The 27,698-nt window shown below is 38.5% G+C and overlaps 1 protein-coding gene across 7 annotated transcripts in view; it reads right to left on the minus strand.

Moving 5' to 3' along the window:
* The window catches only part of RBFOX1 (RNA binding fox-1 homolog 1), a 1,842,789-nt gene that overhangs the window by 607,938 nt on the left and 1,207,153 nt on the right, over positions 1-27,698 (minus strand). For all 7 annotated transcript variants that reach the window (XM_087912645.1, XM_087912641.1, XM_087912643.1 and 4 more), the window contains one exon: positions 2,661-2,702. In XM_087912645.1, coding sequence (XP_087768771.1) covers positions 2,661-2,702 — 42 coding nt within the window. The remainder of the gene's footprint in view (positions 1-2,660; positions 2,703-27,698) is intronic.

The following is a 27,698-nucleotide window of genomic DNA, read 5'->3' on the forward strand; positions in this document are numbered from 1 at the left end:
TGACCTTGGCATTCATTTCATTATGAGAGGATGGTACCACTTATGTTCTTCTGATCCATTCTAGTATCATGACACCTAAAATGATAAATGAATTTGCATGAGCTTCACTCAATGAAGAAAAAAACCCTATTTCATTGGGTTCAGTGTTGGAGAAGATAAATAAATAAATATGCCGCTTTTAATCATTGCTTCTTAATTTCTCTGTCAGATATAATAATGCAGTAATCTCGTAAATTTATCAAATAAAATGTTTTCAGTGGAAATGAACAACACGGTCATTAAAACATTAAAAAAAAATACTGGGAGGATGAAATTGATTAGTGTTGAATAGTTCCAGAAATCAGGATTATTTGGAAAGAGAGAACCACATTCCACTCAGACTATTATTTGTGATTTGTAACAGTAAATCTTGGTTTTGGTGTCAACTGACTGAGCTAGGGAAGAGCCCATTCTTATAGCAACCCAACATATGGAAGCCGCTCACCTAGAAGGTGTCACCCACATCAAATTTATTTGCAACCCCACGGAGGCTCATGATTCCTCCTCCCACCATAGTGTTTTACATATTTTAGAATATTTTCAATACAATGTTTTCAGTCAATGGATGGAATCCTAAATTGGTAGATTTATCTGAATGGAAGGATAAAAAATGCAAAGAATGTCAACAAACAACAATCACCAACAAACATTGTAGGGGGTACAAGTTTCCTTTGAGAAGGCTGATCAAGTTTGAAATCTGTAAGAATATAAATTCTGAACTATCTTTCATCTCACTCAGGAATTACATATCTAACATTTCCTGGAATATCCATTCATTTATTCATTCATTTATTCATTCATTTAATTTCTATAGCTGCCCATCTCAATCAATGAACTCTAGGCAGCTTCCAATTCAAAGCATATATAACAATTAAAACAATAAAACATTTTAAAAATGATGAATATTACGATATATATATTAAAAACATCCAAAATAAATATACACAGCAGCTGAGGTATTTGGCCAGTTAACAATAAAGCCAAGAAGTTGCCCTTTGAGACGTTTGGCACCCCAGATTCAAAAACACAGATGAGTTTTTAAAGTTTTACAAAAGGCTAAAAAGACTGAGGCTCTTCTGACCTCCAAGGAGAGGATATTCTGCAAAGCAGGGGCTATTGCCAAAACGGCTCTCTCTCTCTCTCTCTTGATCCCTGCTGATACTCTTGGCTAATGGGATCTGCAGCATGCCCTCTCTGCTAAATCAAATTAGATGGGTAGAGACCCTTGGAAAAAGATGATCCCCCTCAGGTAATTTGGTCCCAAGCTACGTAGGGCTTTACAGCTGACAACCAACATCTTGAATTGCACTCAGAAACACACTGGTAACCAATGCAGGTCACATGTTCCATATATCCGGCAATACGGTTCAGCAACAGAGTGGAACACCCTACCCGACTCCATTGTTACAGCCTCAACCCCTCACAGCTTCAACCTCAAACTGTCTACTATGGACCTCACCCCATTCCTAAGAGGTCCTTAAAGGGGGTGTGTATAAGTACACCAGCGTGCCTACTTCCTTGTCTAACTGTCCCCATTTACTCTGTATTTACTCCCTTTGTTCACATATGTTTGTCAAACATGTACAAGATAGCAAATATAAGCATGAACATAACTTGTACATGTTAGACAAACAAACAAACAAATATAAAATTAAAAAAATGTAAATACATAAAGCCATGGCAAACACCTCCTTTGTGATTCTAACTCTTTAGATTTTGAGGATAGGGTCACCAAAATAGGAAGATATGATTTGCTATCCACACAGCTACTTTCTACACCAACTGAAGTTTGCAAATATGATAATATGGTAAAGATAGCTTCTCTCTTTCCTTCTTCGTGTCTCGGTAGGTACCCAATTGCATCTGACAATTGTCTGTGCATGTGTGTGTTTCTGTGTTTACTTTAATACAGAAATATTTTAACAAATATAATTTAGCACAATTTAAAGCAATGCAATCTATCTTATTTAAGCCTTTCTAACTTTGGAGGTAATCAGTTATAATTATGACATGGTAGATTTGCTTCTTATTAATTTAATAATCATCCCAGGGAAGAATGTTTATGTTGAAACTTTGGAACATAAATCATATTTTTTAAAAGGAAAAAAAAACAAACGATACCGTATTGTCTGAACAAGACAGCTGCGGATAGGGGAGGTATGAAATACAGAATACTACATTTAGTATTCCTTGTTCACCACTTTATTCCCCCACCCCCAATTTGATGGAAATTATTTCCTTGGCCTTAGTGGCACACAACTTTGCAACTGTAAGATCAGATTTTGTCAAAAGAGTAGAAGCCACTCAAAACAAACCAAAACCTCTCTTTAATTAGCCTTTTCTTTTAATGCTGCATTGTAAAATATGCATATTGTTCCTAAAGGCAAAAAAAACCACGATGTTCCTAAACTTTAAACAAGAACAGAACACCACAAACTGTCAAAACTGCATATAGTTACTTCTGATCAATGCAGAGAATGTAACATTCCAAGGAATATTTAAGTCCTTCTCTTGAGTAAATACGAGCAAGAACAACTGAGACATTTGATGGACACCTCTGAACCATGGATACAAGAAACCCTATGCTCATTGTAGAAAGATGTGCATATTGTTACACTTACCCTTAATTGACCCCTTTCACAATTCATCTGTTGTCTTGAGATCTATAGGGAATTTAGAGAGAAAGAGAAAAAGAATTAACAAGGAATGCTTTTGTAAGAAGATAATTTGTGAGCGATGTTGAGAAGGCTAGCTATGTAATATGGAGGGAAAAACACACCAGGAAATAAGGAGATAAGATGCTAAGAAACAATATAGCATAAACCAGAAGGGAACATCTTCAACTTAGAATACCTTTATTGTTACTTTGAATGTACGTACACTAATCGGCATAAATTAAAATGAAATTTCATTGCATACAGCTCTCAAAGGGTCACCACCTCCAATGTGCACTACGTAAACAATGACAAAATAAATAAAATGCAAAATTATGCATATACCTATATATATTATATGACACGGAGAAACAGCACAGTCTAGTTCGGATGTATACATGTACATGGTGAGAAAAATGAATCTTGTGAGTTTCGTAAAGATGGCCTAAGGAACAGAGCTGTTCCAGAATCTGGAAGTTCTACTAGAAATACTTCAAAACCTCCTCCCAGAGGGGAGCAACAGAAACAGGCCATGAAGTGGGTGTGTTGGGTCCCTAACAATGCTTTGAGCACTAAGCACACAGTGCTTATAAACAGTATCCTGAATAATAACAACAATAATAATAACAGTATCCTGAATAATCTTCCTATAATCTTCTCCACTGTCCTCACCACTCTCTGTAGGGACTTTCTATCTGAGGTGCTGCTGCCACCAAACCAAACAGGGATGCAGATTATGGAAATGCTCTTAATCGGGCCTCTGTAAAAAGTGGCCAGGACAGAAGGAGAAAGATGTGCTCTCCTCCTCCGATGCAGGAAATGCAGATGCTGGTTTGCACGCTTCATTAAGTATGATGTGTGGAGAGTCTAATTCAGATTATTAGTTATCTGCACTCCCAAATACTTAATACTGTTGGCACCTCCACAGCTTCATCCTTGAAGTATGACTATGCCGGCTCTTTCTAAAATCTACAATGATCTCCTTTGTTGAATTAACATTCAGAACCATGTTACTTTTATTGCACCAGTCCCTATAATGTTTGAGCAGATATTGAACATGTATCTAGAGTATAAATACTCATGTCTGAACATTCAAAGGAGATCCAAGAATGTTTTGAATACATTTATTTATTTGATTTGATTTCTATAGCTTCCCCATCCCAAAAATTAACTCCGAATGGCATACATCATAAGATAATTTAAAACAATTACAACAGTACAAATTAAATATGGTTACACATATTAAAGTTACAAGTGTTGCAAAGGTCTGGCTCAAGAATTCTGAGAGCTGAACTCCATGCATCTTAGAACACAAGAAGGATATCCCATCTTCCATCATTCCATCATATCCCTTCAACATTTTAATATCATAATAATAGAGTTGAAAAGGACCTTGGAGGTCTTCTAATCAAAACCCTCTCAAGCCTATACCATTTTAGACCAATGGTTGTCCAATCTCTTATTGAAAGCCTCCACAACTTCTGAAGCCAAGCTGTTCCATTGGTTGATTGCTCTAACCATTAGGAATTTTCTCCTTAGTCTTAGGTTGCTTCTCTCCTTGGTTAGTTTCCATCCATTTGCCATACATTAAATAAAATAAATTCCATCCATAGTTTCTCATCTGGTCTTTTGGTGCTTTCAAAAATAGCTTGACCCCCTCATCTTTGTAGGAACCCCTCAAATATTGGAAGACTGGTATCATGTCTCCCCTGGTCCTTTTCTTCACTCGACTAACCATGTCCAGTTCCTGCAACTATTCTTCATATGTTTTAGTCTCCAGTTCCCTAATCATTCTTGTTGTTCTTCTATGCACTCTTTCCAGGGTTTGAACATATATATATATTTTTTATATTATCATGACCAGAACTGGATGCAGTATTCCATGTGGTCTTACTAAGGCTTTACAAAGCAGTACTAGAACTAGAACAATCTTAAAATTTCAAGGTTGAGAAACACTGCTCTAGATGTCCAGAGAAGAGGGAAAGTGTGACAAAGGGATTCAGACTAGCCAGACAAATGTTCCTTGATTCTATGAGATATAAGAGGGAAGGAAGAAAAGATAGGGATAAATTTTAAAAGCTATACAGGGGAAAAAATGGCATCAACAATTCATAGCTAAATAAATAATCTTCATTTCTTAATTATCTTGCTTTACAGCAAATTCTTTCTCCCCTTGATTAAATCTTAAAGGAAGTAATTAGAGCCAACCAATAGTAACTTTCTTGTAAAATATGGGATAATGTCAATGGTGTCTCCAAGAGATAAATTTCTTAGGTATCTTCATGCAAGCAATGATCTTGTGAGTAGTCTCAAGCATCCACAAAGTGTCAGGAGAAGACAGAGACACACAGACTTGGGGAGACAGGAGAAAATAAAAATTGTTCCAGTTCAAATGGTAGGGTTTGGTGGGGGTGATGGGAGGAAAGGAAAGTTATGGATTATCTGTCAATGGTTACAGTTCCCACAGACTAGCCATGTGGTAAACAAGAACATCTTCCTTCACAAAAATCGACCACAAAAGATGACCAGGGCCTCACAAATGAGTTTATAGATCTACTGAAGCACACCACAAAATGAATAAAAAACATTTCAATGTTAGCAGTCCAGAATGTCAATTCTATACATACACAACACACACACACATGTTTTTGAAACCTGTGATCCAAGAAATATCTTACGAAGACTCTAAGACCCTTGGATTTTATTGACCGTTCCTTCCTTTTGGGATAATCCTAACACCAGAAACTAGCTAGATAACACTTTTGTTTGAAGTCTACACAAAAAGTGGGCTACACGCTATGCATAGTTAATATGTTTTTGTCAGAAATATCAATAGAGAACTTTTCCAGATGTGGTAAAATGGGGGAGAAGGAAGAAAGGAAGGAAGGAGGGAAGAAGGAAGGAAGGAATGAAAAAAAAGGATTAATGATTCTTTTGTGTTTTCCATCTGACAAAGTTCACAAAGTCTTTTTTCTTTACAGTCACAGGGGGAAATTGAGTGTAATTTAGAATGTAAAATTGATTTATGCAAGAATATCTGAAACCCCAAAAGATGTAAAAATAGAACAAGAAACTAGAATTCAAAAATGTTGTTTGGTTTAAAAATGCCAAAGTAATTTAGTACATAATTCGATTTTGGGAGAAAATATTTTTGTTATCTTGCCAGTACATTTATACTATTTGGAAAGTCCTTGGTAGATTGATACTGTGTTTCAGTCTAAAGATGGATGGAATTTTTGTTTAATTAGTTGTTTTTAAGAACTTAACCCAACTTACTTATTTAATTATTTAGAGTTTTTAGGCCATCCATCTCCCTCAAGAATGGTCTCTGGGTGGTGTACACTGTACATATCAGGATACAAAAAATAATATCAGGGTACAAAAATGATATAGAATTAAAATTAAAAATATTAACATTTATTTAAGAGTAAATATTTTGAAATAATAACGTTATAAAATTATAACAATGTCAAAGGGACAAGAAATTCCAATAAGGCAATTTAACTGTGTTAACATTGGTTAATAAAGGCAGAGTGTAAGGGAAAGAGAGAGAACTCTCGTGGCACATTTCTTTATGAATGGAATGAAAGAACATGGCATTGCCAAAAACAAAAGTCAAAATTATTAATAAATAAGAGGCATTGCTTTAGGTCTTGAAGGCTTTGGAATGTTTGTCCTTAAAATATTGCCTTGGAAATCTTGGGTGCTCAGCCAAACAAAGGGACTCTGTCCCCACAAAACATTTTGTGGGAGTCATAAATTATGTATTTATAATGTAATATCGAAAGAAGCCAATGGAACATAAAACTATAGTTAGCTTATTTTTCAACAGAGGGACTTGAAAGATGAAGTTTCAGCTTCAGGTGCTTTCCCTTCATAACCTCAAATAGCCTCCTTGTGTCTATGTTGAGGAAAATACACTCCCTCCTTCCTTTCAAAATTTATCTATTTATTTATTTTTATTTTATTTGGTTTGTCAATTGCTTACAAGATAATAGGTATAAGTAAAAACATAGCTATGAATACATGGATACATATAAGAAAAATAAAAGAAACAATAGGACAGGGACTGTAGGGATGTCGGTGCATCAGAGTAGGTTAGTATGTAGATGGGACAAATCAGCAGTCAACTTCACTTATTGTAAATTGCTATCTGGTATTCTGTGTGAATATATGGTACATTGTTTTCTACTGTATTATCTAGACCAGTGGTCAGGGAACAGGGGTAAATTACCCCAAATGGGGTAAAAGTGAAAATCTGGGGGTAATGAGGAGGTTGCGCTGGCCAATGGCGGAACTATCGGCATAGCAGCAGTTATTAAAACACCCTTGAGGCAAATTTATCCCCTCCACCCCACCCTTGTTTCCTGGGTGGAAATGACTCCAGGCTAGATTCTGCAAGAGCCGCGCCGCCCGTTTTTAGGGAAGGCGAGCTTCTGGCATAGGGCAGAGCATTTTGGGAAAAGGGACGCTTTCCCCGCGCTGCGATGACCGCACGCTTTTGCGCGCAGTTTGTGTCACCGTGGCTCCCAAATATCATCCTCCCTTCCCGCTTCCTCGCCCCCAGGCCCTGCCTGCCTGCCAACTAGCCAGCCAGCCCGGCTCCCTCCCGAAGCCTCTCATCACTGCCAGGCACACAGGAAGCGAAGAGGCACCTGCAACTGCCGCCTTGGCCCGAGAAAATTCCCAGAAGCCCTCGGGAAGCCTGGTGACATTTCATTCCCTGGGCGAGCTATCCCGCCTTCTTCCCAGCCGCGGGGGAGGGCACCTCCTCCGCCTCGACCTCCAAATTATGTGTCAGCAGCCTGAGGTGGCCGGGGAGGGGGAGAGGCCGGGAGGGGTAACGTCTGCGTTTATAAATTTTTTGGGGGGTAAGAGGTAAAAAAGTTCCCTGACCCCTGATCTAGACTACTTTCCTCCATTGAATTAAGTTCTACAATTGGTGATATTATGGACCCAAGAATGTATTTATTTTATTTTTAACTTCTGGTATGATTAGGCGACTGGAGGCTGCCACAAGGAATACGGGGGTGAACCTTGGTCAACCGCCACTTGGTCAATCCATGATCGGACATCTTTAAGAACATAGCTTTTACCCAAGTGCTGTGATCAGGTTAAATGCAGAGTTATGAATTTGGTGGTCTTAACATATATATATCCTGGTTGTACAGTTTTTAACTGTTATTTGTTTTAATTTGTTTTACATTGTTATTTGTATATGTCTTTTGGTGTTGTTCAGTTGTATGTTGTGGAAGAGCACCTTATTTCGTTGTTCTCAGGTTTCTGAGTACAATGACAATAAATTGATCTAAATTTATCTACATAGTATAGCCTCTTCTACTTGAGCAGGGGGTTGGACTAGAACATCTTCAAAATCCCTCCCAGTTCTGCTGTTCTGTTATTAAGATGTTGAAGAGGACAGGATGAGAGGTGGGACTTCCTCCTTTAAGAGACATTACTATTTCCTGGGAGATTTGGAGGATTGTACTTGAGTATGTTTCAGCTTAATGCCATGTTGGGTCGCTTTGAGATTCATGTTCAATATTCCTCCACATACAGGGTCTCACAGAGAATGCATGGGGGTGATGCAGCACAATTTAATTAGGGCTTTGAAACATAATACATAATAAAGTTGTTTCTGAGGCTACAATGGAGTTGAGTTGTGGGGGGGGGGGGGAGAAAAGATTATGCAAGAATCCAAAGACGATTTACAAGCAGGAAGAAAATAAACATGTTTCCAGAAATAAACTTGCAAAACAACGAAGAATCCGATATGGTAAAATCTTGAATATTTAAGCTTTGTGTGCTGTAGATGTTACAAAGCAAAGCCCCAGAGAATCCTTATCTATGTTTAATATTAAGATAAATCCTCCTTTTTTACCTAATAATAGCTGCACTGTGGTTTATTTAATTTACTTGTACTTTGAAGTAGCATAAGAAATTGTTGGAGAACAAGCTGTATAGTTCCTATTGCAACCACAATGGGAATAATGTGATTAAATGCAATTGCATGAGTAGAAAACTGAAGTATAGCTTTGTTAGTATTCAAGGACTTGCTTTCCCTAACCCCGTACAAGGTGTATTACAGTTTATTGTGCCATTAATCATTTCTATTCACCTTCATCACAACATTATTACAAAATAGTGTTAGAAGAGATGTTCTAAAGGCATTTTCAAAACTATGGGATAGCTGGCTGGGCAGAGAGAGGGAGAGTAATGATTAGGGGATTGGGGACTAAAACATACGATGAACAGTTGCAGGAACTGGGCATGGCTAGTCTAGAAAAGAGAAGGACCAGGGGAGACAGGATAGCAGTCTTCCAATATTTGAGGGGCTACCACAGAGAGGAGGAGGGAGTCAAGCTATTCTCCAAAGCACCTGAAGGCCAGACAAGGAACAATGGATGGAAACTGAACAAGGAGAGATTCAACCTGGAAATAAGGAGAAATTTTCTGACAGTGGGAACAATCAACCAACCAGGCTTTCAAGAATAGACTGGGCTGTCATTTGTCAGAAATGGTGTAGAGTCTCCTGCTTGGATGGGGGGTTGGACTAGATGACCTACAATGTCCTTACAACTCCGTTAATCTGTGATAAAAACTAATTCCATAATTCCACTTAGGTAAAGTTGGCTATTGAAGGACCTGATTTTCATAATGAAGTTCTCTGAATGGGTTATTGACAGCAAGAAAATATACCTAATAATTGTTCAGTGAGTGTGATTCTGATTTAAAAACCAACAAAACAAAGAGATTTTAGCGGAGATTTTAAAGGGTTTAAAATAACGTTGAAGTTTTTAAACATGCTATGGAATCTTGGCAAACTACTGTATATTGCTGAATATTGAAAGTAAAGTGGGTTCTGTGGAGAATCTAGAACTGTGTTGGCAAACCCATGACAAATATGTCAAAGGTGACAACGCTACAATATTTGGGGTGACATGCCAAAGATCACCAACATCCAAAAACTATTCTGGACAGCACACCCTGTTTTCATGTGATTTTTTCAGGCTGGAAGCTTGTGAGAAAGGGTGTGCTTTCTCTCTGGAAGCTGTGTAAGAAGATTGTGTTCTCGTATGGCTTCTGGACCATCCAAAAATCATGTGTAGAATGGGGTATGCCTTTGCATGGTTTTCTGAGGCTGCAGACATAGGGTGTGTTAAATTTTTCAATTTTCAATTTCCCAAACATTAGGGGTGCTCAAAGGTTGTGACATGCCTTGGGGGATGTAAATATATTTTGGTTACTTTAATATAATTTAGATGTGCTTGGTAAGTAACTACACAAATTTTGTTTGTTGCTGAAGAACATTCTCCAAAGCTGCTTCAAAAATGAATGCCTCATGTGATCCAGAACTGCTCAAGGAAATGCACTATGTTGTTCTGCCCCCAATCCAAATTAATTAATAGATAAGTAGTTACAGAACTTACAGAGTAACTGAGTTGGAAGGCACCTTGGAGATCAATGGTGGAATTCAACTTTTTTTTTACTACCGGTTCTGTGGGTGTGACTTGGTGGGCGTGGCAGGGGAAGGTTACTGCAAAATCCCCATTCCCTCCCCACCTCACTAACCTGCTTTCCAGATCCGTTCTCCTATGCAGGGCAACCAAAGAAGGTCCAGATGATCAGCTGGGATTCAATGGGAGGCAGAGAATAAATGGGGGTGGTGTCAGTCAGAGGTGGCATTTGCTGGTTCTCCAAACTGCTCAAAATTTCTGCTCCCAGTTCTCCAGAACTGGTCAGAACCTGCTGAGTGCCACCTCTGTTGGAGATGTTGTAGCCCACTCCCTTGCTCAAGGAAGAATCCTGGATAAATGGTACATGACTCTAACCCAAATATTGAGTGCTATTTTCTCTCTATCTAGGGAAAATCAGAAATGGGATCAGAAAGAGTTTAATTTAGTCTTGGCCAGTGTCCAATAAACAGTATATTATTTGAATACTAGGAAGCATTTTACAATAGAAACTTTCTCTATATCTATCTATCTATCTATCTATCTATCTATCTATCTATCTATCTATCTATCTATCTATCGCTAGATAGCTATATTAATATTTGAAATGACTGAATTTTCCTTGCAGGGAAAAAAAAAGTATACACATTTTGCTTGTCTGCTCATTACAACACATCTCAATTCATCTACCTTATTACTGTTTATATTATTAATGAGAGAAACTATGGATTATGAATTCATGGTAGATTATGTTTTAATGTTCCCCAAACAGAATCATAATTGGTAAAAGAGCTTTTAGTATCAAGCTTCAGTGCACTGGAATGCACTCAAAAATGATTTTATAAATCACACACAGAGCTTAAATGGCATGCTATCATGACACAGCATTTTTTAATTGCTTGCACAATTTTTGACTCTGTGTGGTAATTGTTCAAATGGATGGGATTATACAATCCCTGTGTCTGATTCAGGACTTCACCCTGGTTGTTTTGCCCTTTCGAAATAACCTCCATCCTCCTGAGACCCCAGATTACATTCTGCCACAATGATATCCGTTTACATGCAATTCATCAATTCCATTTATTGAAAAAGGACCTGAATTGAAGAGTATTTCTTTTTCTCCTTCAGGTGTAAATTTTGGGCCCCACAGGAATGGAAAATGGGTGCTGTGGGAAGCAACCCCGCTCCCAGAAGAATGAAATATGTTTGAGAAATATTTTAAAAAGGCAGGATAAAATATTTCCCCTAAAAGAAAAATAAAAAAAAATCTTAAGGGAAACAGAAACTCAGAGGTCCAGCTTCCACTCCCCCACAAGCAGATATTTTGTGCCCATTGAGAAAGATTAGGCCAGCCAATCTACAAAACAAAAGACCTTCAGCTCCAGGATGATTGGATTAAGACATAACCCTTCAGGACATAATAGGATAAACCCACTACCATTCAGCAGAAGACACAAAGTTCACAACATTGCATAATCTCCTAGGGACATTGTATCACCCTCAGAAATTTCAACCAAACTTAGCTCAGAAAAACACTTAAGGTTTGTACTTTGCCTATAGAGCCAGCTTTGACCCCTACATAACCCCTACATGACCTGATAGAAATCTGACAACAGCCAATAGAATAAATGTTCTTTCACAGGAACAGGAAGCTAAAGTACAAAGCCCAAGAGAAGGTATAAAAACCCATCACTCTCAACTCCATGTGGTCAGCTGCCCAAAGCCACAAACCCATGTGGTTCTGCATTCATCATTAAACCATCTTTCCAGTCAACCAATCAGCCTCCATTTTGTCTCCAGTGCCTTTCTCCCGGCTTGGAACTGGAAGTGGCTATTTCTTCCAACAACGTGTAACATTATTAATATGTCTAAAGGATAACAAAACTGTCACTTTTTTTGTTACCCCGCATAATGTATATAAATCATTAGATCGTGGATTCCAATTCCTAAATACATCACTGACAATTTTTTTTTTTAACATTACATGAAGAGGAAGTCACAGTCTGGCTATCTGGTTTCATGTGTGATTGTACAAGGTTGTTGTTTTTGTTTGTTTGCTTGTTTGCTTTAAACACAATTGCTGTGGCTGACAAGCATTACTCTGTATCTTGTACACTTGAGATGATAAAAGGACTGCATTCTATCACTTTGATATTTCTACCAGATTCTTTTTCTTTAAAAGTATCATGAACTTCCAGCTTACATGTAGACATTTTTGAGAGAGAGAAAAAAAGGAAGCATTCCTAATTATATTCCATATAATATGTGGATCAAAACCCAAACCCAAGAACATTCCCATAACACTGTCAAACTATTTACTAGGACTGTATTACCATTCTTCTTCTCCTCATCCTTCCTATTACTTATTTCTTCCAACATATAACTATAAGCATGTTGCTTGTATCTTTACAATTTATATTGCTTTATTTGTTCCCTAGTATGATTTGATTGCTTATTAGTAACCTATGACTATCTCTAAGTGTTGTATCTTAGGATTCTTGATGAATGTATTTTATTTTTTCTTTATGTACACCAGAGGTGATATTCAGCAGGTTCTGACCAGTTCTGGAAAACCGGTAGCAGAAAGGTTGAGTAGTTTGGAAAACCGGCAAATCCTACTTCTGACTGGCCCCGCACTCATCTATTCTCTCTCTCCCAAGTCCCAGCTGGGTCTCTTTTGGTTGCCCTGCACAGGAGAATGGAGCTGGAAAGCAGGTTAGTGGAGTGGGGAGTGAATGAGATTTTGCAGTAACCTTCCCCTGCCATGCAGACCAAGCCACGCTCACAGAACTGATAATTTATTTTTTTAATCCTACCACTGATGTACATAGACAACTTGTGCACCAAAGATAAATTCCTTTTGTGTCCAATCACACTTGGCCAATAAATAATTTTATTCTATTCTATTTCTGTCTCAACACCCACATCTGTCCTTTTTACTTTCCTCTTTTGTTCTGCATTTATGAGGCTAGCGTAACACTGGGAAATCATTTGTGGGGAGGGAATAATCTAAAATGCAGTGTAAATTCCTACCCAGTTTTCCAGGGTTAAACAGGTGGGGTTTTTTTTAAAAAAACCCATTTTTCCTGAATTCAATGCTGACAACTCCCAAGTCACTTAGTTGCAGTCCTTAACCATATCATCATCACTTTCAGAAGGCATTTTAAAACATTTAAAAACTCTCAGACTCAGAGGCTTCTCAGTGTTCAGCTTCTAGCTTTATTCTATTTTTTTTTTAAAAGAAAGAAACAAGCAAGTAAAGGTAGAAAGCAAATACCCAGCCATTTTGACAAGCAAGCAAGCACTTCCCACTGCTAGGCATAGAATTGTGTGTGTGTGTGTGTGTGTGTGTGTGTGTGTGTGTGTGTGTGTTTGGACTGCATAATTAGCAAAAGGCAAAACACATTTATTTATTATGCACGCACATCCTGTTTGTGTTTTCCTGGAGATGAACTCTCCCCCCAAAAAAAATCAATTCAGAAGGTGCTTTTGTAGAAATGGTGAAATAGATAAGATTAAAATATTTGTCATATTGCAATATTGCAAAATGCAAGATTTTCCTCTAGTTTAATCTCCCACCCACCTCTAACATATCCCCTAGAAGAGAACTCATTAAAAGCAGCTGAAACCGTGCCTGCTTCTAATACCATCTAATCTAATTATCTCATTTCATCTATATAAACTGAGCTCTGTTGTGTCTTAACTGAAAACTGGGGTCAGGGATATGTTTTCTCACCAAGTCCTCTTCCCTTCCCTTTTTTGTTACCTTACTTGTGGTTATACAGCCTTTGCATCTTTGCTGGGTCTGCTGTCTTTCTGAAAGCACCAGAAATTCTATGAATGGGAATGTAGAATAGAATATAGAAGGCAAAAATTCTAACAATTTTAACTGCTTTGATGGCATAGACCTGGTATCCAAGTTTGGATTCCAAACTTGAACAAGTTTGGAATCCAGAGTGAAAATGTTGTTAAAAACATTTTTCATTTCATAGTCAGAATCCTCTTCTCAACTTCAAATAGCAAAATTTGTTATAGAACTGACAGCAAGCTTTAGCATTAGTTTAACTACAAAGAATACCAATAGTTAGTCCTTGAGTTGCAACTACAGTTAGGATTAGAATTTCAATCGTCAATCAGTTTGTTTATAAAGCAAATCACCGAAAGACTAGATCTGATTTTACTATCATTTTTACGGTGATCAGGGAGTCATGTCATCATTAATACAGTTGTTAAGCACATTTGTAAACAGCAATGGATCATGCCCAGTATTTCCTAGCTGAACCACAGAAAACTACAATGATCTAATACATATCGATTTTACAGAAGGAAATGTTGAAAAAGCACTACGCAATCTAAAACCATCTCTATCTATTGCACCGGATGGAATATGTGCCTACTTCTTAAAAAAGCTATCCACTGCCATAGCCGAACCTCTAAGCATAATCTTTGAAAAATCTTTCTCCTTGCCAAAACTATGGTCACAAGCCATGGTCATCCACATCTTCAAAAAGGGGGACCCCAGCCCAGTTGAAAATTACACACCAATCTCTATGCTGCATCACCTATAAAGACATGGAATCAATTATTAAAACAACAAACAACCTACTCTCGAATAAACAATTTGGTTTCAGAAAAAAACTATCCTGTAATCTGCAACTCTTACACTGCAAAAACATATGGACTACACAATTCAATCAGGGCAAAGCAATAGACACAATCTACATAGACTTCTGTAAAGCCTTTGATTCAGTGGTACATGACAAACTACTAAAACTAAAATCTTATGGTATCTCTGGATACCTGCATAGCTGGTTAGAAGCATTCCTGTCAAACAGACAACAAATGGTCAAAATTGGGAGCGTCCTATCAAATTTTGTACCTGTCAACCATGGTGTCCCCCAAGGCAGTGTTCTAGGACCAACTCTCTTCATACTCTACATATAATGACCTCTGTGATCATATTAAGAGCAACTGTGTTCTATTCGCTGATGATGTAAAGCTGTTCAATACCACAGACAATACTGCTACCCTTCAAAAAGACCTCGATTATGTATCAGAATGGTCAAACAAATGGCAACTTCAAATCTCAACAAATAAATGCTCTGTCTTACATATTGGCAAAAAAAAAGCAGACAATAAAATACAAGCTGAATAGTCAAGACCTTGTTGATGATCCAAACTCTGTCAAGGTTCTTGGAATACTCATCTCTAATGATCTAAATGCTAGAGCCCACTGTAACTACATAGTCAAAAAGGCATTAAGAGTTGTTAACCTAAGCCTACATAGCTTTTTCTCTGGTAATATTACGCTAATAACTAGACCAATACTCGAATACAGCTCATCAGTCTGGAACCCACATTACATATCTGATATTGGCACAGTTGAGAAAGTCCAGAAATATTTCACAAGAAGAGTTTTCCACTTCTCTACTCATTGTAGAATATCTTATGCCACCAGACTTGAAATTCTAGACCTAGAAAACCTTGAATTACGCCGTCTTCGGTCTGATCTAAGTATAGTATATAAAATCATACATTGCAATGTCCTACCTGTCAATGAATACTTCAGCTTCAACCATAACAACACAAGAGTACACAATAGATACAAACTCAAGGTTAACCACACCAAACTTGATTGCAGGAAATACGACTTCAGCAACAGAGTGGTCAATGTCTGGAATACTCTACCTGACTCTGTGGTTTCTTCCCCAACCCCCCCCCCCCCCAAAAAAAAAAATTAACCTTAGATTGTCTACTTTCCTAAGAGGTCTGTAGGGGGTGTGCATAAGCGCACCAACATGCCTACTGTCCTTGTCCTATTGTTTCTTTTATTTTTCTTATATGTACCCATTTCATGTATTCATAACTATGTATATACTTATACCTATTAGCTTGTAAGCGATTGACAAAACAAAATAAATAAAATAAAATAAATATGAAGAACGGTTGCAGGAACTGGGCATGGCTAGTCTAGTGAAGAGAAGGACCAGGGGAGACAGGATAGCAATTTTCCAATATTTGAAGGGCTGCCACAGAGAGGAGGGAGTCAAGCTATTTTCCAATGCATCCAAAAGCCAGACAAGGAATAATGGATGGAAACTGATCAAGGGGAGATTCAACCTGGAAATAAGGAGGAATTTTCTGACAGGGAGAAACAATCAACCAATGGAACAGAAGTTGCCTTCAGAAGTTGTGGGAGCCATCCCTGGAGGCTTTCAAGAAGAGACTGGACTGCCATTTGTCAGAAATGGTGTAGGGTCTCCTGCTTGGGTAAAGGGTTGGACTAGATGACCTACAAGACCCCTTCCAACTCTGTTAATCTCTAAGGTGCCTTCTGGATCAACCTGTCTAGATGCTGTTAGACGATTTCCATTCTTGGAACTGAGATTCATGGCCAGATTGTGATCAGAATCCAGGTCTCAGTTTCAGTTTAAGAGTGATTGGTATTTTACACAATGGTATTAAAGTGAGTGGAATTGTGGCTTCATTTTGGTTCAATATTCCTTAGAAAAATAGTATTGACTATCCTGAGCTTTTATGGGGTATCATACCTACACATTCTTGGATTACCAAGCTATCAGCAATATCCCGATGCATACAAACAGTATAAGAAATAGTAGTTTTAGGATCCATCCTGTTAATTTGAGCCCCTCTCCTTCTTAAGGTTCCACAAAGTTGTTTTTTTGTTTTCCAAGGTGGCATTCACATACGCAACCACACATAAGCTTCATTAGTGCAAGCCTCTAACACCCTTTCTACTTCAAGAAACAATACACCTTCACCTTATGAAAACAACGATTTGTAGACGTATATAAAACATTTAAAAAAGCATTCTCCATTCTGGGGACTCACAAAAGCAAAGAGCACTGAATTAGCAGCAGGGAGCTATATTTTATAGTGTGTATGATTGTACGCGTGTGATTTACATACCAAGATCTGGGTCAAGATTGATTTTATTCCCTTGTAGTATTTTACAGAGGCTAGACAGCTATAAATTTCATTTTTGTGGGCTTTGGATTTAAATATTCACACCAAAAGAGAAGGGGAAAAAAGCATGGGGCCTTCCATAAATCCGGCTTATTTGTGCTTATTTTCATTTTATTGCTGCCTTTGGTAGCGAGATGCTCCATCTTTCAGTTAGATAATTACTATTCTCCCCAAAACAGAGGAGGTTTTTGCAAGGATTATGGAGAAGGGTGTGCTAAGCGACAATCAACTTCATTCTTGCGGTTTGAGTAGCCATTTTGTTGCAAACTTTTTTTGTTGTTTGTTTACTTTTCCTTCTGAAGTCAAGATGAAATCAGCAAGAACTAATATCTGATGCCTGTGAGGGAAATCAGTATTGTTATTTCCCGTATTGCTAATGGAAGGGTAGGGAGAAAATCCAGGACTCAGAAAGCCCTTGAATTACTTAATGCTGTCTAGCGATTTTGTGGCAGGAACGACTCTAAATTGGGGCTTGCTGATATGCAGACCAGCAGTTTAGCCATTCTGCTCTGATTGAAGCGAGAAAACCAGTGGGAAATAAAACCACTGAAAAGTGCTGCCATTTTTAATAGGGGCACACAATGAAAAAAGACAGCCGTTCACAGCTAAATCAGAGAAGACAAATGGGACATTTCATTCATTAGGAATAAACTCTTTTTTTTTTTACAAAAACGCTGTGCTGCCAGGGCCATTGGGAAAACAATGACAATCCCAGGGCTATTGCTTTGCGTTGCAACGTGAAATCCGATTAAAGTCAGGCAAGGCGGTGAATACGATCCATACTAAAATATCCTCTCGTACTTTGATGTCTATATACACCAACTCTGGATCTCCAGCTTAGTCGATTTTCATTTATTCAACAAATCAGGGTTGATCATAGAAGGACAGCATGTCTTCACTGGACTTTATGGGGTATATGACATTTAATGAAAAGAAGGACCAGGGGGGATATGAAAGCAGCCTTCCAATATCTCAGGGGCTGCCACAAAGAAAAGAGAGTCAAGCTATTTTCCAAAGCACCTGAAGGCAGGAGAAGCAGCAATGGGTGGAAACTAGTCAAGGAGAAACAATCTAAAACTAAGGAGAAACTTCCTAACATTTAGAACAATTAATCAGTGGCACAACTTGTCTCCAAAAGTTGTAAATTCTCCAACACTGGAAGTTTTTAAGAAGAGATTGTCTGAACCATTTGTCTGAAGTGGTGTTGGGTTGTCTGCCTAAGCAGGAGGTTGGACTAGAAGACCTCCAAGATCCCTTCCAACTCTTGTTATTCTACATTCTATTCTATATTGAGAAATGCCATAGTTTAGGACCTCTTTTCAGAGGAGATGAAGAGAAAATTAAATCTTAAACTTTTGCTTAAGACCCTATTTTTAAACCTCTCAGTTCCACCCAGAACCTCAAAGACACATAGGCATTATTGTTTATAACTTGCCTTTGGAAAAATTGAAGTAATTTTGTAAATCATTTGGAGGCTTTGGACAGTCAGATTTGTGTGCTGATAGTTGACTGGAAGCTGCTAACCATTTTCAACAGAACTTTGAATTGTCAACAATGGATCTGATTAGAGAGATTGTACCATAGCCTTCAACTCAGGAATTCAAATAAATGTAAATGCCTAATCACGAAATGGGAAGGATGTTTTCTTCATGTGTGTTCAGAAAAAAAGAAGAAACTGCTGGAATCTTCTCAGTGTGTGGCGGAGAAATAAATGCAGTCCTTTAAAGAAATACAGGGATATAAACTGAATAGACAAATGAAAAAAAGAAATAATTGCAAAAATAAGAATCTCAGTTGTCCCTCTTTCCCCAAGTTGCCAAGATGGCTCAATCTGATAAAAATCAAGCCGTTAGGTTGGATAAAATGATGGAATTTACCCAAGATGTTAGGTCAGAATATGACTTGCTTAATTTGGCTTTAGTGTGTCATGTGCCGTAACACTTGCAGTTTGCAAATGATCAGTTATGGCTTTTTTTAAGACAGGAAGTGGTCACTGAGCACAAAAGTAATCTTTGTCCACATAGCCCTACAACTTCTTCCTTATGGCTGCTGAATCATATCACATATCATATCACATATCACATATCACATCATATCACATCATATCACATCATATATCATATCATATCATATCATATCATATCATATCATATCATATCTATCTATCTATCTATCTATCTATCTATCTATCTATCTATCTATCTATCTATCAACCTATCTACCTACCTACCTATCTATCTATCTAATCTATTTATCATCTCCATCTATCTGTTTGTCTATCTGTCTGTCTATCTCTCTTAATTCAATGTCTGTCAATCTGTCTGTTTATCTGTCTGTCTGTCTGTCTCTCTCATCTCTCATCCCTCTCTCTCTCTCTCATCTCTCTCTCTCTCTCTCTCTCAACACAAGATACCATATTTTGTTAAGAATTATTTTGAAACTTAAAAGAAAAAAGAAAAAAAAACCTTTTCCTTTCTTAGACTGCAATTATATGTAACCAGAGAGGGTCCACAATGATGGAAAGAAAGGAAAATAACAGCAATCAGTACCAGTAATTGCATCCTCTGGCACTTTTAATAAGAAATGTTTTAAAAAGAAACTGGAAAGAAATTTCAAAGAAATTTTCAAACAATCTGAAGTTTCTTTTATGTTTAGGTTGAGGGCTATGACAAGTTTTGTTGTTTCTTTGTGTTCAAAAACTCCCCAGAGTAACACAACTTTATGGGAAGTAAAACTAACCACCTGCTACCATCCACTGTGTCTATAACCACATGTTACAAGAGAATCCATTGTTCTGGAACCTAAAACATTGTCTTGATTCCAGGATTCGCTAACCTGGTCTGCCAGAAATTTTGTTCAGATGAAGCCAAGCAAACAAGAATAGGACACACAGTCTGAAGTATTAAAATGTGCTGAACATAACTACAGTGGGGGCTTTTTTCAGAGCCCAGTAGTGGAGAGCAGAGAGAGTTGTAGTTCTGTAGATCACTTCAATAAAGCCAATGGTTACTTGGCAACCCTATGGAGAAAGCTGCTAGGATGACCAGGGGCAAATTAATAATTCTGCAGAAGTTGTCTAGAAGAGAGAATTTGGTGCGTGTATTGCACCAATTAAGCTCTAGGCATTGAAAAGAACACAGCATTGCCACTATCCATTTTTGGAAGGGCTTTCTTATATTCAATAAAAAAAAAATGAGGCATTAGTCAGAGGTCACGAATGGACAAACAGCTAGCAGGGAAGTATTGGAGGCAAGAGCAGATAAGGTGAGGCTAAAAAAAAAAGGATGTCAAAGAAGTTAGTTTTAAGCAAGTCCTTAGAGTAGCATTTCTCAACTTCAGCAACTTCAAGGTTCCAGAATTCTCTAGCCAGCATGCCGAGCTACAGAATTCTGAGAGTTGAAATCTATGTTGTCTTCAAGTTGTTGAGATTGAGAATTGATGGTTTAGAGAAGACTCTTGGTGGAATTATTATAGAAAAGCAGCTTGACAAAGACAGAAACAGTTCTACAGGGGACCTTCTATGAAAGAATTATCTTTCAGCAAGATCCCAGATTCTTCAAGGGAGCTGGAGCCCTACATTTGTTGCTTCTTCTGGGGGTGGGGAGAGAGAGAGAGAGAAAAAAAAACACTCAGTCGAAGAAAGGAATAGCAATAATACTTAGACTTATATACCACTTCACAGTGCTTGAGAGCCCACTCTAAGCAGTTTACAGAGTCAGCCTCTTGCCCACAACAATCTGGGTCCTCATTTTACCCACCTCGGAAGGATGAGTCAACCTTGAGCCTGGTAAGATTCGAACTGTCAAATTGCAGTCAGCTAGCAGTCAGCAGAAGTAGCCTGCAGTACTGCACTCTAACCACTGTGCAACCATGGCTCATTGCTCAAGAATGCAACAAAGCTGCAGTTAAGAACAGAATAGCATATGCATGTTTAATCCTCATAATATCTATGTATTGAATGGATATACACACAAAACTCCTGTAAACTCAAGATCAAAATAACGTAGGCAAGTTGCAGGGCTGGAATTTCATGTTTAATCAGCAGAACTATTGTGGCATTGGCTGATCAGGGACAGCTTGAGTATTGCTTGTTCAATTTTTCCTCATAATTGCAGGATATACTCTGTGGTGACAAGGGCCCCAAACAATGGAATTCCAATATGCTATACATCAGGTTCTCCATTACAAGATTAGTTAAATGTGGGATCTTTACAGTTTGCTTTCTTGCCTATCATTGATCATGTCATTCTTCCTATTTCACAATTAATGCAAGTCAGCTAGATTGATCAATCTTCTGATGAGTTTGGGACACAGTCAATACATCCTTATGACACTGTTTTACTGATCTGGATGTTTTATTGCTCAGCCTAAAGTTCTATCATCCTATCTATCTATCTATCTATCTATCTATCTATCTATCTATCTATCTATCTATCTATCCATCCATCTATCATTTTTCTATCTATTATCTATCTATCTATCTATCTATCTATCTATCTATCTATCATGTACCTACCCACCTACCTATCTTCTACTGTATCTATCTATCAGCTATCTATCTATCTATCTATCTATCTATCTATCTATCTATCTATCTATCTTTCTAATATCTTTCTTTTCTTCTTCCTCCCTCCTTCCCTTCTTTCTTCCCTTCTTTCTCTTTCTTTCTTTCGAGTATTTTGATGTTTTCTGAATTCAGCGTTCAGTCCTCAAGGAACACTTTTGATCAAAATGTTAGAAATCTTCAAATTGTCCAAAAAAATGTTGAAACTCTAGAAAGAGTGAAGAGAAGAATATCAATGATGATAAAGGGTTGGGATGCTAAACAATATGATGAATGAATGCAGGAACTGGGTATAAAAAAGAAGGACTGGGGTGACATGATAGCACTGTTCCAATATTTCAGAGACTGTCACAGAGAGAAAGGGGGGTCAACCTAGTTCTCCAAAGGACAAGAAGTAATGGATGGAAATTTATCAAGGAGAGATCCAATCTAGAGCTAAGGATAAATTTCTTGACAATGAGAATAATTAATCAATGGAACAGTTTGCTTCCCAGAGTAGTGGGTATTCCATCAATTCTCATTTGGAAAGGTATCCAATAATAAGGAATAGATTTATTTCCAGAGATGATTCCTAATCTGCTGGCAGAAGATCATTTCTGGACAAAGGTCTTTTTTTAGAGAAATTCAACTTCCTCAAGCAGTCATCATTAGTTCAGTTGATGCACAAAATGATTGGGAGGAAGCAATTGGCTTTAACAAGTCGTGACAACAGAATATCCACAAAAGAAAGGTTGAATTCACTAACTTTGGTCAGCTATAATGTGGTCTGTTTTGATTTCACATGATACATGGAATCAGTCATTGTGTTTTTTAATCCAATGTTTTATAGTTTAGTATCATTGGTGAATCAGGGCTCTGACTTTTTTCCAACACACTGTTAATAAATTACAGATCAGGGTGATAGTACATTGCCTTTCTGATTTTCTTATAATTCACATTAAGTTCCAGGCTGTTTTCCCTCCCTCAAAGTAGGAATATTACTTTCTTCCCCTCTAAGCAACCTATTAAATTTGAGACATAAATGGGAATGAGGTTTCCAAAAGAGCTGCAAGCAAAGTCAATCGAAATTTGTTATGTTTGCATACAAGGTCAGCAGTGTTTTAAAAGTGATTGACTTCAAACTTTCTTGCTATGATGCCCAAGCCAATCACAGGACCAGGCTGCAAATAAATAAAACTCCTTTGAGAGAATAGGTTTGTGTCAAAGAAGGAAATGTGAAACAGCTTCATTATATGTATGTGCTGAAATGAAGGACCGGTAGCTCAGATGATCCTTCAGCCATGTTATGAAAAGTTGACCTCTTGGCTTCACTTGCTGGGCCATGGAATGGAATTTTAAACTCAGCCACAAGTGGGAACCATGGATGACCTGTCACACAATGAGATAATGCCACACTTATCGGAAAGAGAAAGATTTCCAACTAAGTGTGGTCAGAATGTTGATGTTCCTTTAACAGCAACAAACTCACCACCATCCTCACACACACACACAAGGTCACACTGAGCACCAAAAGACAGTCCCATTTGGTTCAGAACTTACAATGCTGTACTGTATGATTAGCTCAATTATTATTTCACCCTTGTTTTGGAGAAACGGTTCCAGCTGAATAGGGAAAAAGCCAATTCCAAAGGTCATATGTTGACCCCCAAATCCATATACTGATTTTGATGGAAAGCAGATATTTGTAAGTTCAATTATTCCACCTTTGGAAATGCTTCTGTGTAACCCAAGGTAGGTCTTGAATATAAAGTTGAATAATAGATTAAAGTGGTCTTCTAGTCCAATCCCCTGATCAAGCAAGATACTCTATAGCACAGTGGACAAATGCCTGTTCCATCTCTTCTTCAAAACTTCCAGTGATGGAGCATCTACAACTTCTGGAGGCAAGTTGTTCCACTGATTAATTGTTCTCACTGTTAGGAAGTTTCTCCTTAGTTCTAGGTCAGTTGTCTCCTTGATGAGTTTCCATCCATTGCTTCTTCTCCTGTCTAAAATAGGTCAGCCTATTATAATCATGTCAGATGTAAAAAGCAGGGATGGGATTGTACTGGTTTGGACTGGTTCGGGTGAACCGGATGTTAAAGTAACAGCTGGTTCGCTAAACCAGTATTTCAAACGACTGGCTGGCCCCACCCCTCCCCTCCCAGGAGTCTCCACACAGCCAATTTTTGATGGAGGTAAGTGCAAGGTCCACGTTCTTAAGTATGGTCAGTGGGTCCCATGAATAGACGAGGCTTGAGTAGTGAACAACAGCTCTTTATTTAATAGATAGATTCTGAGACTGGAGAACCCTAGCGCGCGGCAGCTCTTCTTATAGAGCTGGTCGTGGCTAGGCAGCCAATGACAACTCTTTGAGTTTGCCACGCTTGGTTTTAGGCAATCGCGGCAAACCCTGTATGAGTCAATCAGGAACGTTCAAGCCATCCAATCATGATCCAGCTTTTCTAGACCAATAGGAACGCAGGGTTTCAAGCCTGCTAATATGGAACACATGTGGAGGCTCTGGAAGGGGGGAAAGGGGACTTCTAGAAGTCCAGAAACGGGCCTGTTTCCAGCTTCCAGTGGGCCTCCAGAGGCTGTGTAACGATGTTTTCACCCTCCCAGAGACCCAGGGGAAGCCTCTGGACCCTTGGGAGGGTGGAAATGGCCTCTCCCAAGCTCTGGAGGCCCACCAGAAGTAGGAAACAGGAAGTTCCAGTTGGCCACACCCACCCAGCAACTGGACAGTGAACCGGTTGCTGGGATTTATGAATCCGACCCCTGTCTTCCACCAATTACTTCATGTCCTACTCTCAAGTGCTTTGGAGAATCCCCTCAAGTGCTGGAAGACTCACAGATCACCCCTAATTATTCTGTAGGAGTCCCTCAATCATTCATCATATGGTTTAGCTCACTGGTGGGATTCAAAAATTTTTACTACCAATTCTGTGGGTATGGCTTGGTGGGTGTGGTATGGCTGGGTGGGTGTGGCTTGTGGGAGTCACTTGGTGGGCATGGTAGGGGAAGGATACTGGAAAATCTCCATTCCCTCTCCACCCCACTAACCTGCTTTCCAGCTCCATTCTGCTGTGCAGGACAACCAAAGAAGACCCAGCCGATCAGCTGGGACTCGGGAGGCAGAGAATAGATGGTGATGGGGCCAGTCAGAGGTGGTATTGGCCGGTTCTCCGAACTACTCAAAATTTCTGCTACCGGTTCTCCAGAAGTGGTCAGAACCTGTTGAATACCACCTCTGGTTTAGCTCATATAATCTCTTAGTTTAACCTCATTCCTCAGGCTTAATATACTGTACAGTATAACACTTGGCGCTGGAAAACAGACGTTTCTAAAAGGCTGGCTAAAATGCAAAGTGGAAAATATTATTTTTTTAAATAAAACTGACTCTAACCAAGGAATAATCATTAGAAGTATGAGAAGAAATGAAAATGGTGGTAATAGCTAAAATGTCGCCAATTCCATTAGAGTAATATTTAAAATGCTCCTCGGGAGATTTAAGTACAAGGCAGTTATACAGCTCAGAAACTTTAAAAAATAATGGTTATTATTATTACTACTAGTGCAAGTTCTTGTGTATCCAAACAGAGAAAGCATTTAAAGACAATTGCAAACCAGAGAGTGATGTATATTCTGTACATACAATTAACTCAGTAAAACAGAAACTGCTGGGGAATGAGGAGGTTTGCATAATGATCAAGAGCTGGCTGTTGTTGAGAACTAGAGAAATCCAAAATGGTTGACTTCACTCATTACACAAAATCATAAGGTGGTTGAGCTGTGTTGTATTATGCAAAAATTCAACAATTGGGGCATCTCAGTGGCTCAATCACAGTGTGAAGAAACAGCTCACCTCCTGGAGTTGTGAGTGCTCCATCACCGGAGGTTGATTGGACAACCATTTGTCTGGGATGGTATAGAATAGGGGTCCCCAAACCCTAGGCTGTATCACACACCCCGGCTGTGGTCTATTCAGAATTGGGCTGTGCAACTGGTACAGTGGTGGGATTCAAAAAAAATTACTACTGGTTCTGTGGGCATGGCTTGATGGGTGTGGCATGGCTTGGTGGTGTGGCAGGGGAAGGATATACTGCAAAATTTCCATTTCCACCCCACTCCAGGGGGAAGGATACTGCTCCCCACCCCACTAACCTGCTTTCCAGCTCCGTCTTCCTGTGCACGGCAACAAAGAAACACTCAGCCAATCAGCTGGGACTCAATGGGAGGTGGAGAATAGATGGGGGCGGGGCTAGTCAGAGGTGGGATTTGCCGGTTCTCCAAACGACTCAAAATTTCCACTACTGGTACTCCAGAACCGCTCTGAACCGGCTGAATACCACCTCTGAACTGGTGGGCTTGAGCGCACGTGAATGGCTCAACTTACACGAGTGGCAAAGTGGTTCTTCAAGGCTTCTCTTGCCGTTTCCTCATCCCATGATAACAAAACAAACAAACAAACAAACCACTTACAATGAGAATAAAATAAATTCCTGCTCACAAAAGATTGGCTCTACACTCAAAATGAGTTTGCATACCATGCAAATTCAGTTTGCTTTATTTTGATTTATTGAGTGCCTGTGATTTACTCAAAGCATGGCTTGGTACGATTTAGGCAACCATAATCATATATACTGTATTTCAGATGAAATAACTGAATTAGATATAACACTCATTAGGTTAAAAAAAAAAAACACCTTTCACTCACTGCCTAGATAATATATCCAGAAGATCAATCTTCAAATAATTCCTTCATATATATATATATATATATATATATATATATATATATATATATATTTAAATATGTTTAATTGGTTCACAAAGTTAAGTTTCTCAGTCTATCATTAAACCCCTAAATATAGGTGCCCCAATTTTTCTGAAGTGCTGAACAACCAAGAATGTGAAGAGACAATTAGAACAATGTGAGCTCTATTTCCTTCTCTCTCTTTTTCTTTTAAAGGGAGGGGGTGGAAAATCCAGGTCGCATATTTTATTTATGTCAGTATTCTGAATTCCACCTTTTCTCCATCTAGTTAAAGTAATTGAGCTATAGCTGATTGAAAAAAAAAAAGTAATGATAAAATAAGACCTAGAAATGTAACAAGTAGAAATGAAGCTCTCTCATTTTTTTTCCTTTAAAGAAGACTTTCATTTTTAAAAATTAATATTCTGCTTCAACGTCTATGCCAGCATGTCTCACTCCTGAAAGCTTCCAATTAGGAGGATCTGCTGACAAAGCATTTAAATCATATAGGACATTTCAGAACAGAGATATAGAATCAGCTCCAATATTGAGATACAATGGAATGTATTCATTGAATTTTATAGCAATTTATAACAAGAGATCGCCAGTGGGGAGCCAACAAAACTAAGACAGCCCATAGAATTGATTCACAACCCTTTTAATGTGCATCACATTCATAACATATAGGTGTCGGCCTTCAATAGTGCACTCACACTCCCCATCTTGATTTTTTTGACATATTTTTGATTGCACCAATACCCTGATTTTTAACGATTGCAACCACAAGATTTTCAGTGATTTGCTGTTCTTGCAAAGTGTCAGGCCCAGCTCAGTAATGACATAGAACAATCCAGCAACAGTTTGCTTCTTTATTTGATCATACCAAATAGACAGAATCTTGCCAGACTAAATTCTTACTACTCTCATCCTGATGGATATACCCTGGGAGATTCTGGGGAGTGTCTAAGGAGACTCTCAACCTTCCAGATCAGGGTTGTCAAACTCAAGGCCCGTGGGCTGGATCTGGCCTATGGGGTGTTTAGATCTGGCCCATGGGGTTGCCTTGGAAACAATGAAGGACCAGCCCATAGTGTCTCTGCCAGTGAAAACGGAGCTCAGGAAGACCATGTGCAGCCCTGCTGAGCTCTGTTTTTGTGATGATCCAGAGCGTAACACAAACGTAACAAAATCCAAAATGTAAATAAATGTCCTTTAATGCCTCCAACTTGGCCCCACTCTTCAATAATTCTCAGTTGGAGATA

This window comes from Pseudonaja textilis, chromosome 14 (assembly GCF_049901715.1).
Source record: "Pseudonaja textilis isolate UNSWEBS1 chromosome 14, rPseTex1.2, whole genome shotgun sequence".
NCBI classification, from domain to species: domain Eukaryota; kingdom Metazoa; phylum Chordata; class Lepidosauria; order Squamata; family Elapidae; genus Pseudonaja; species Pseudonaja textilis.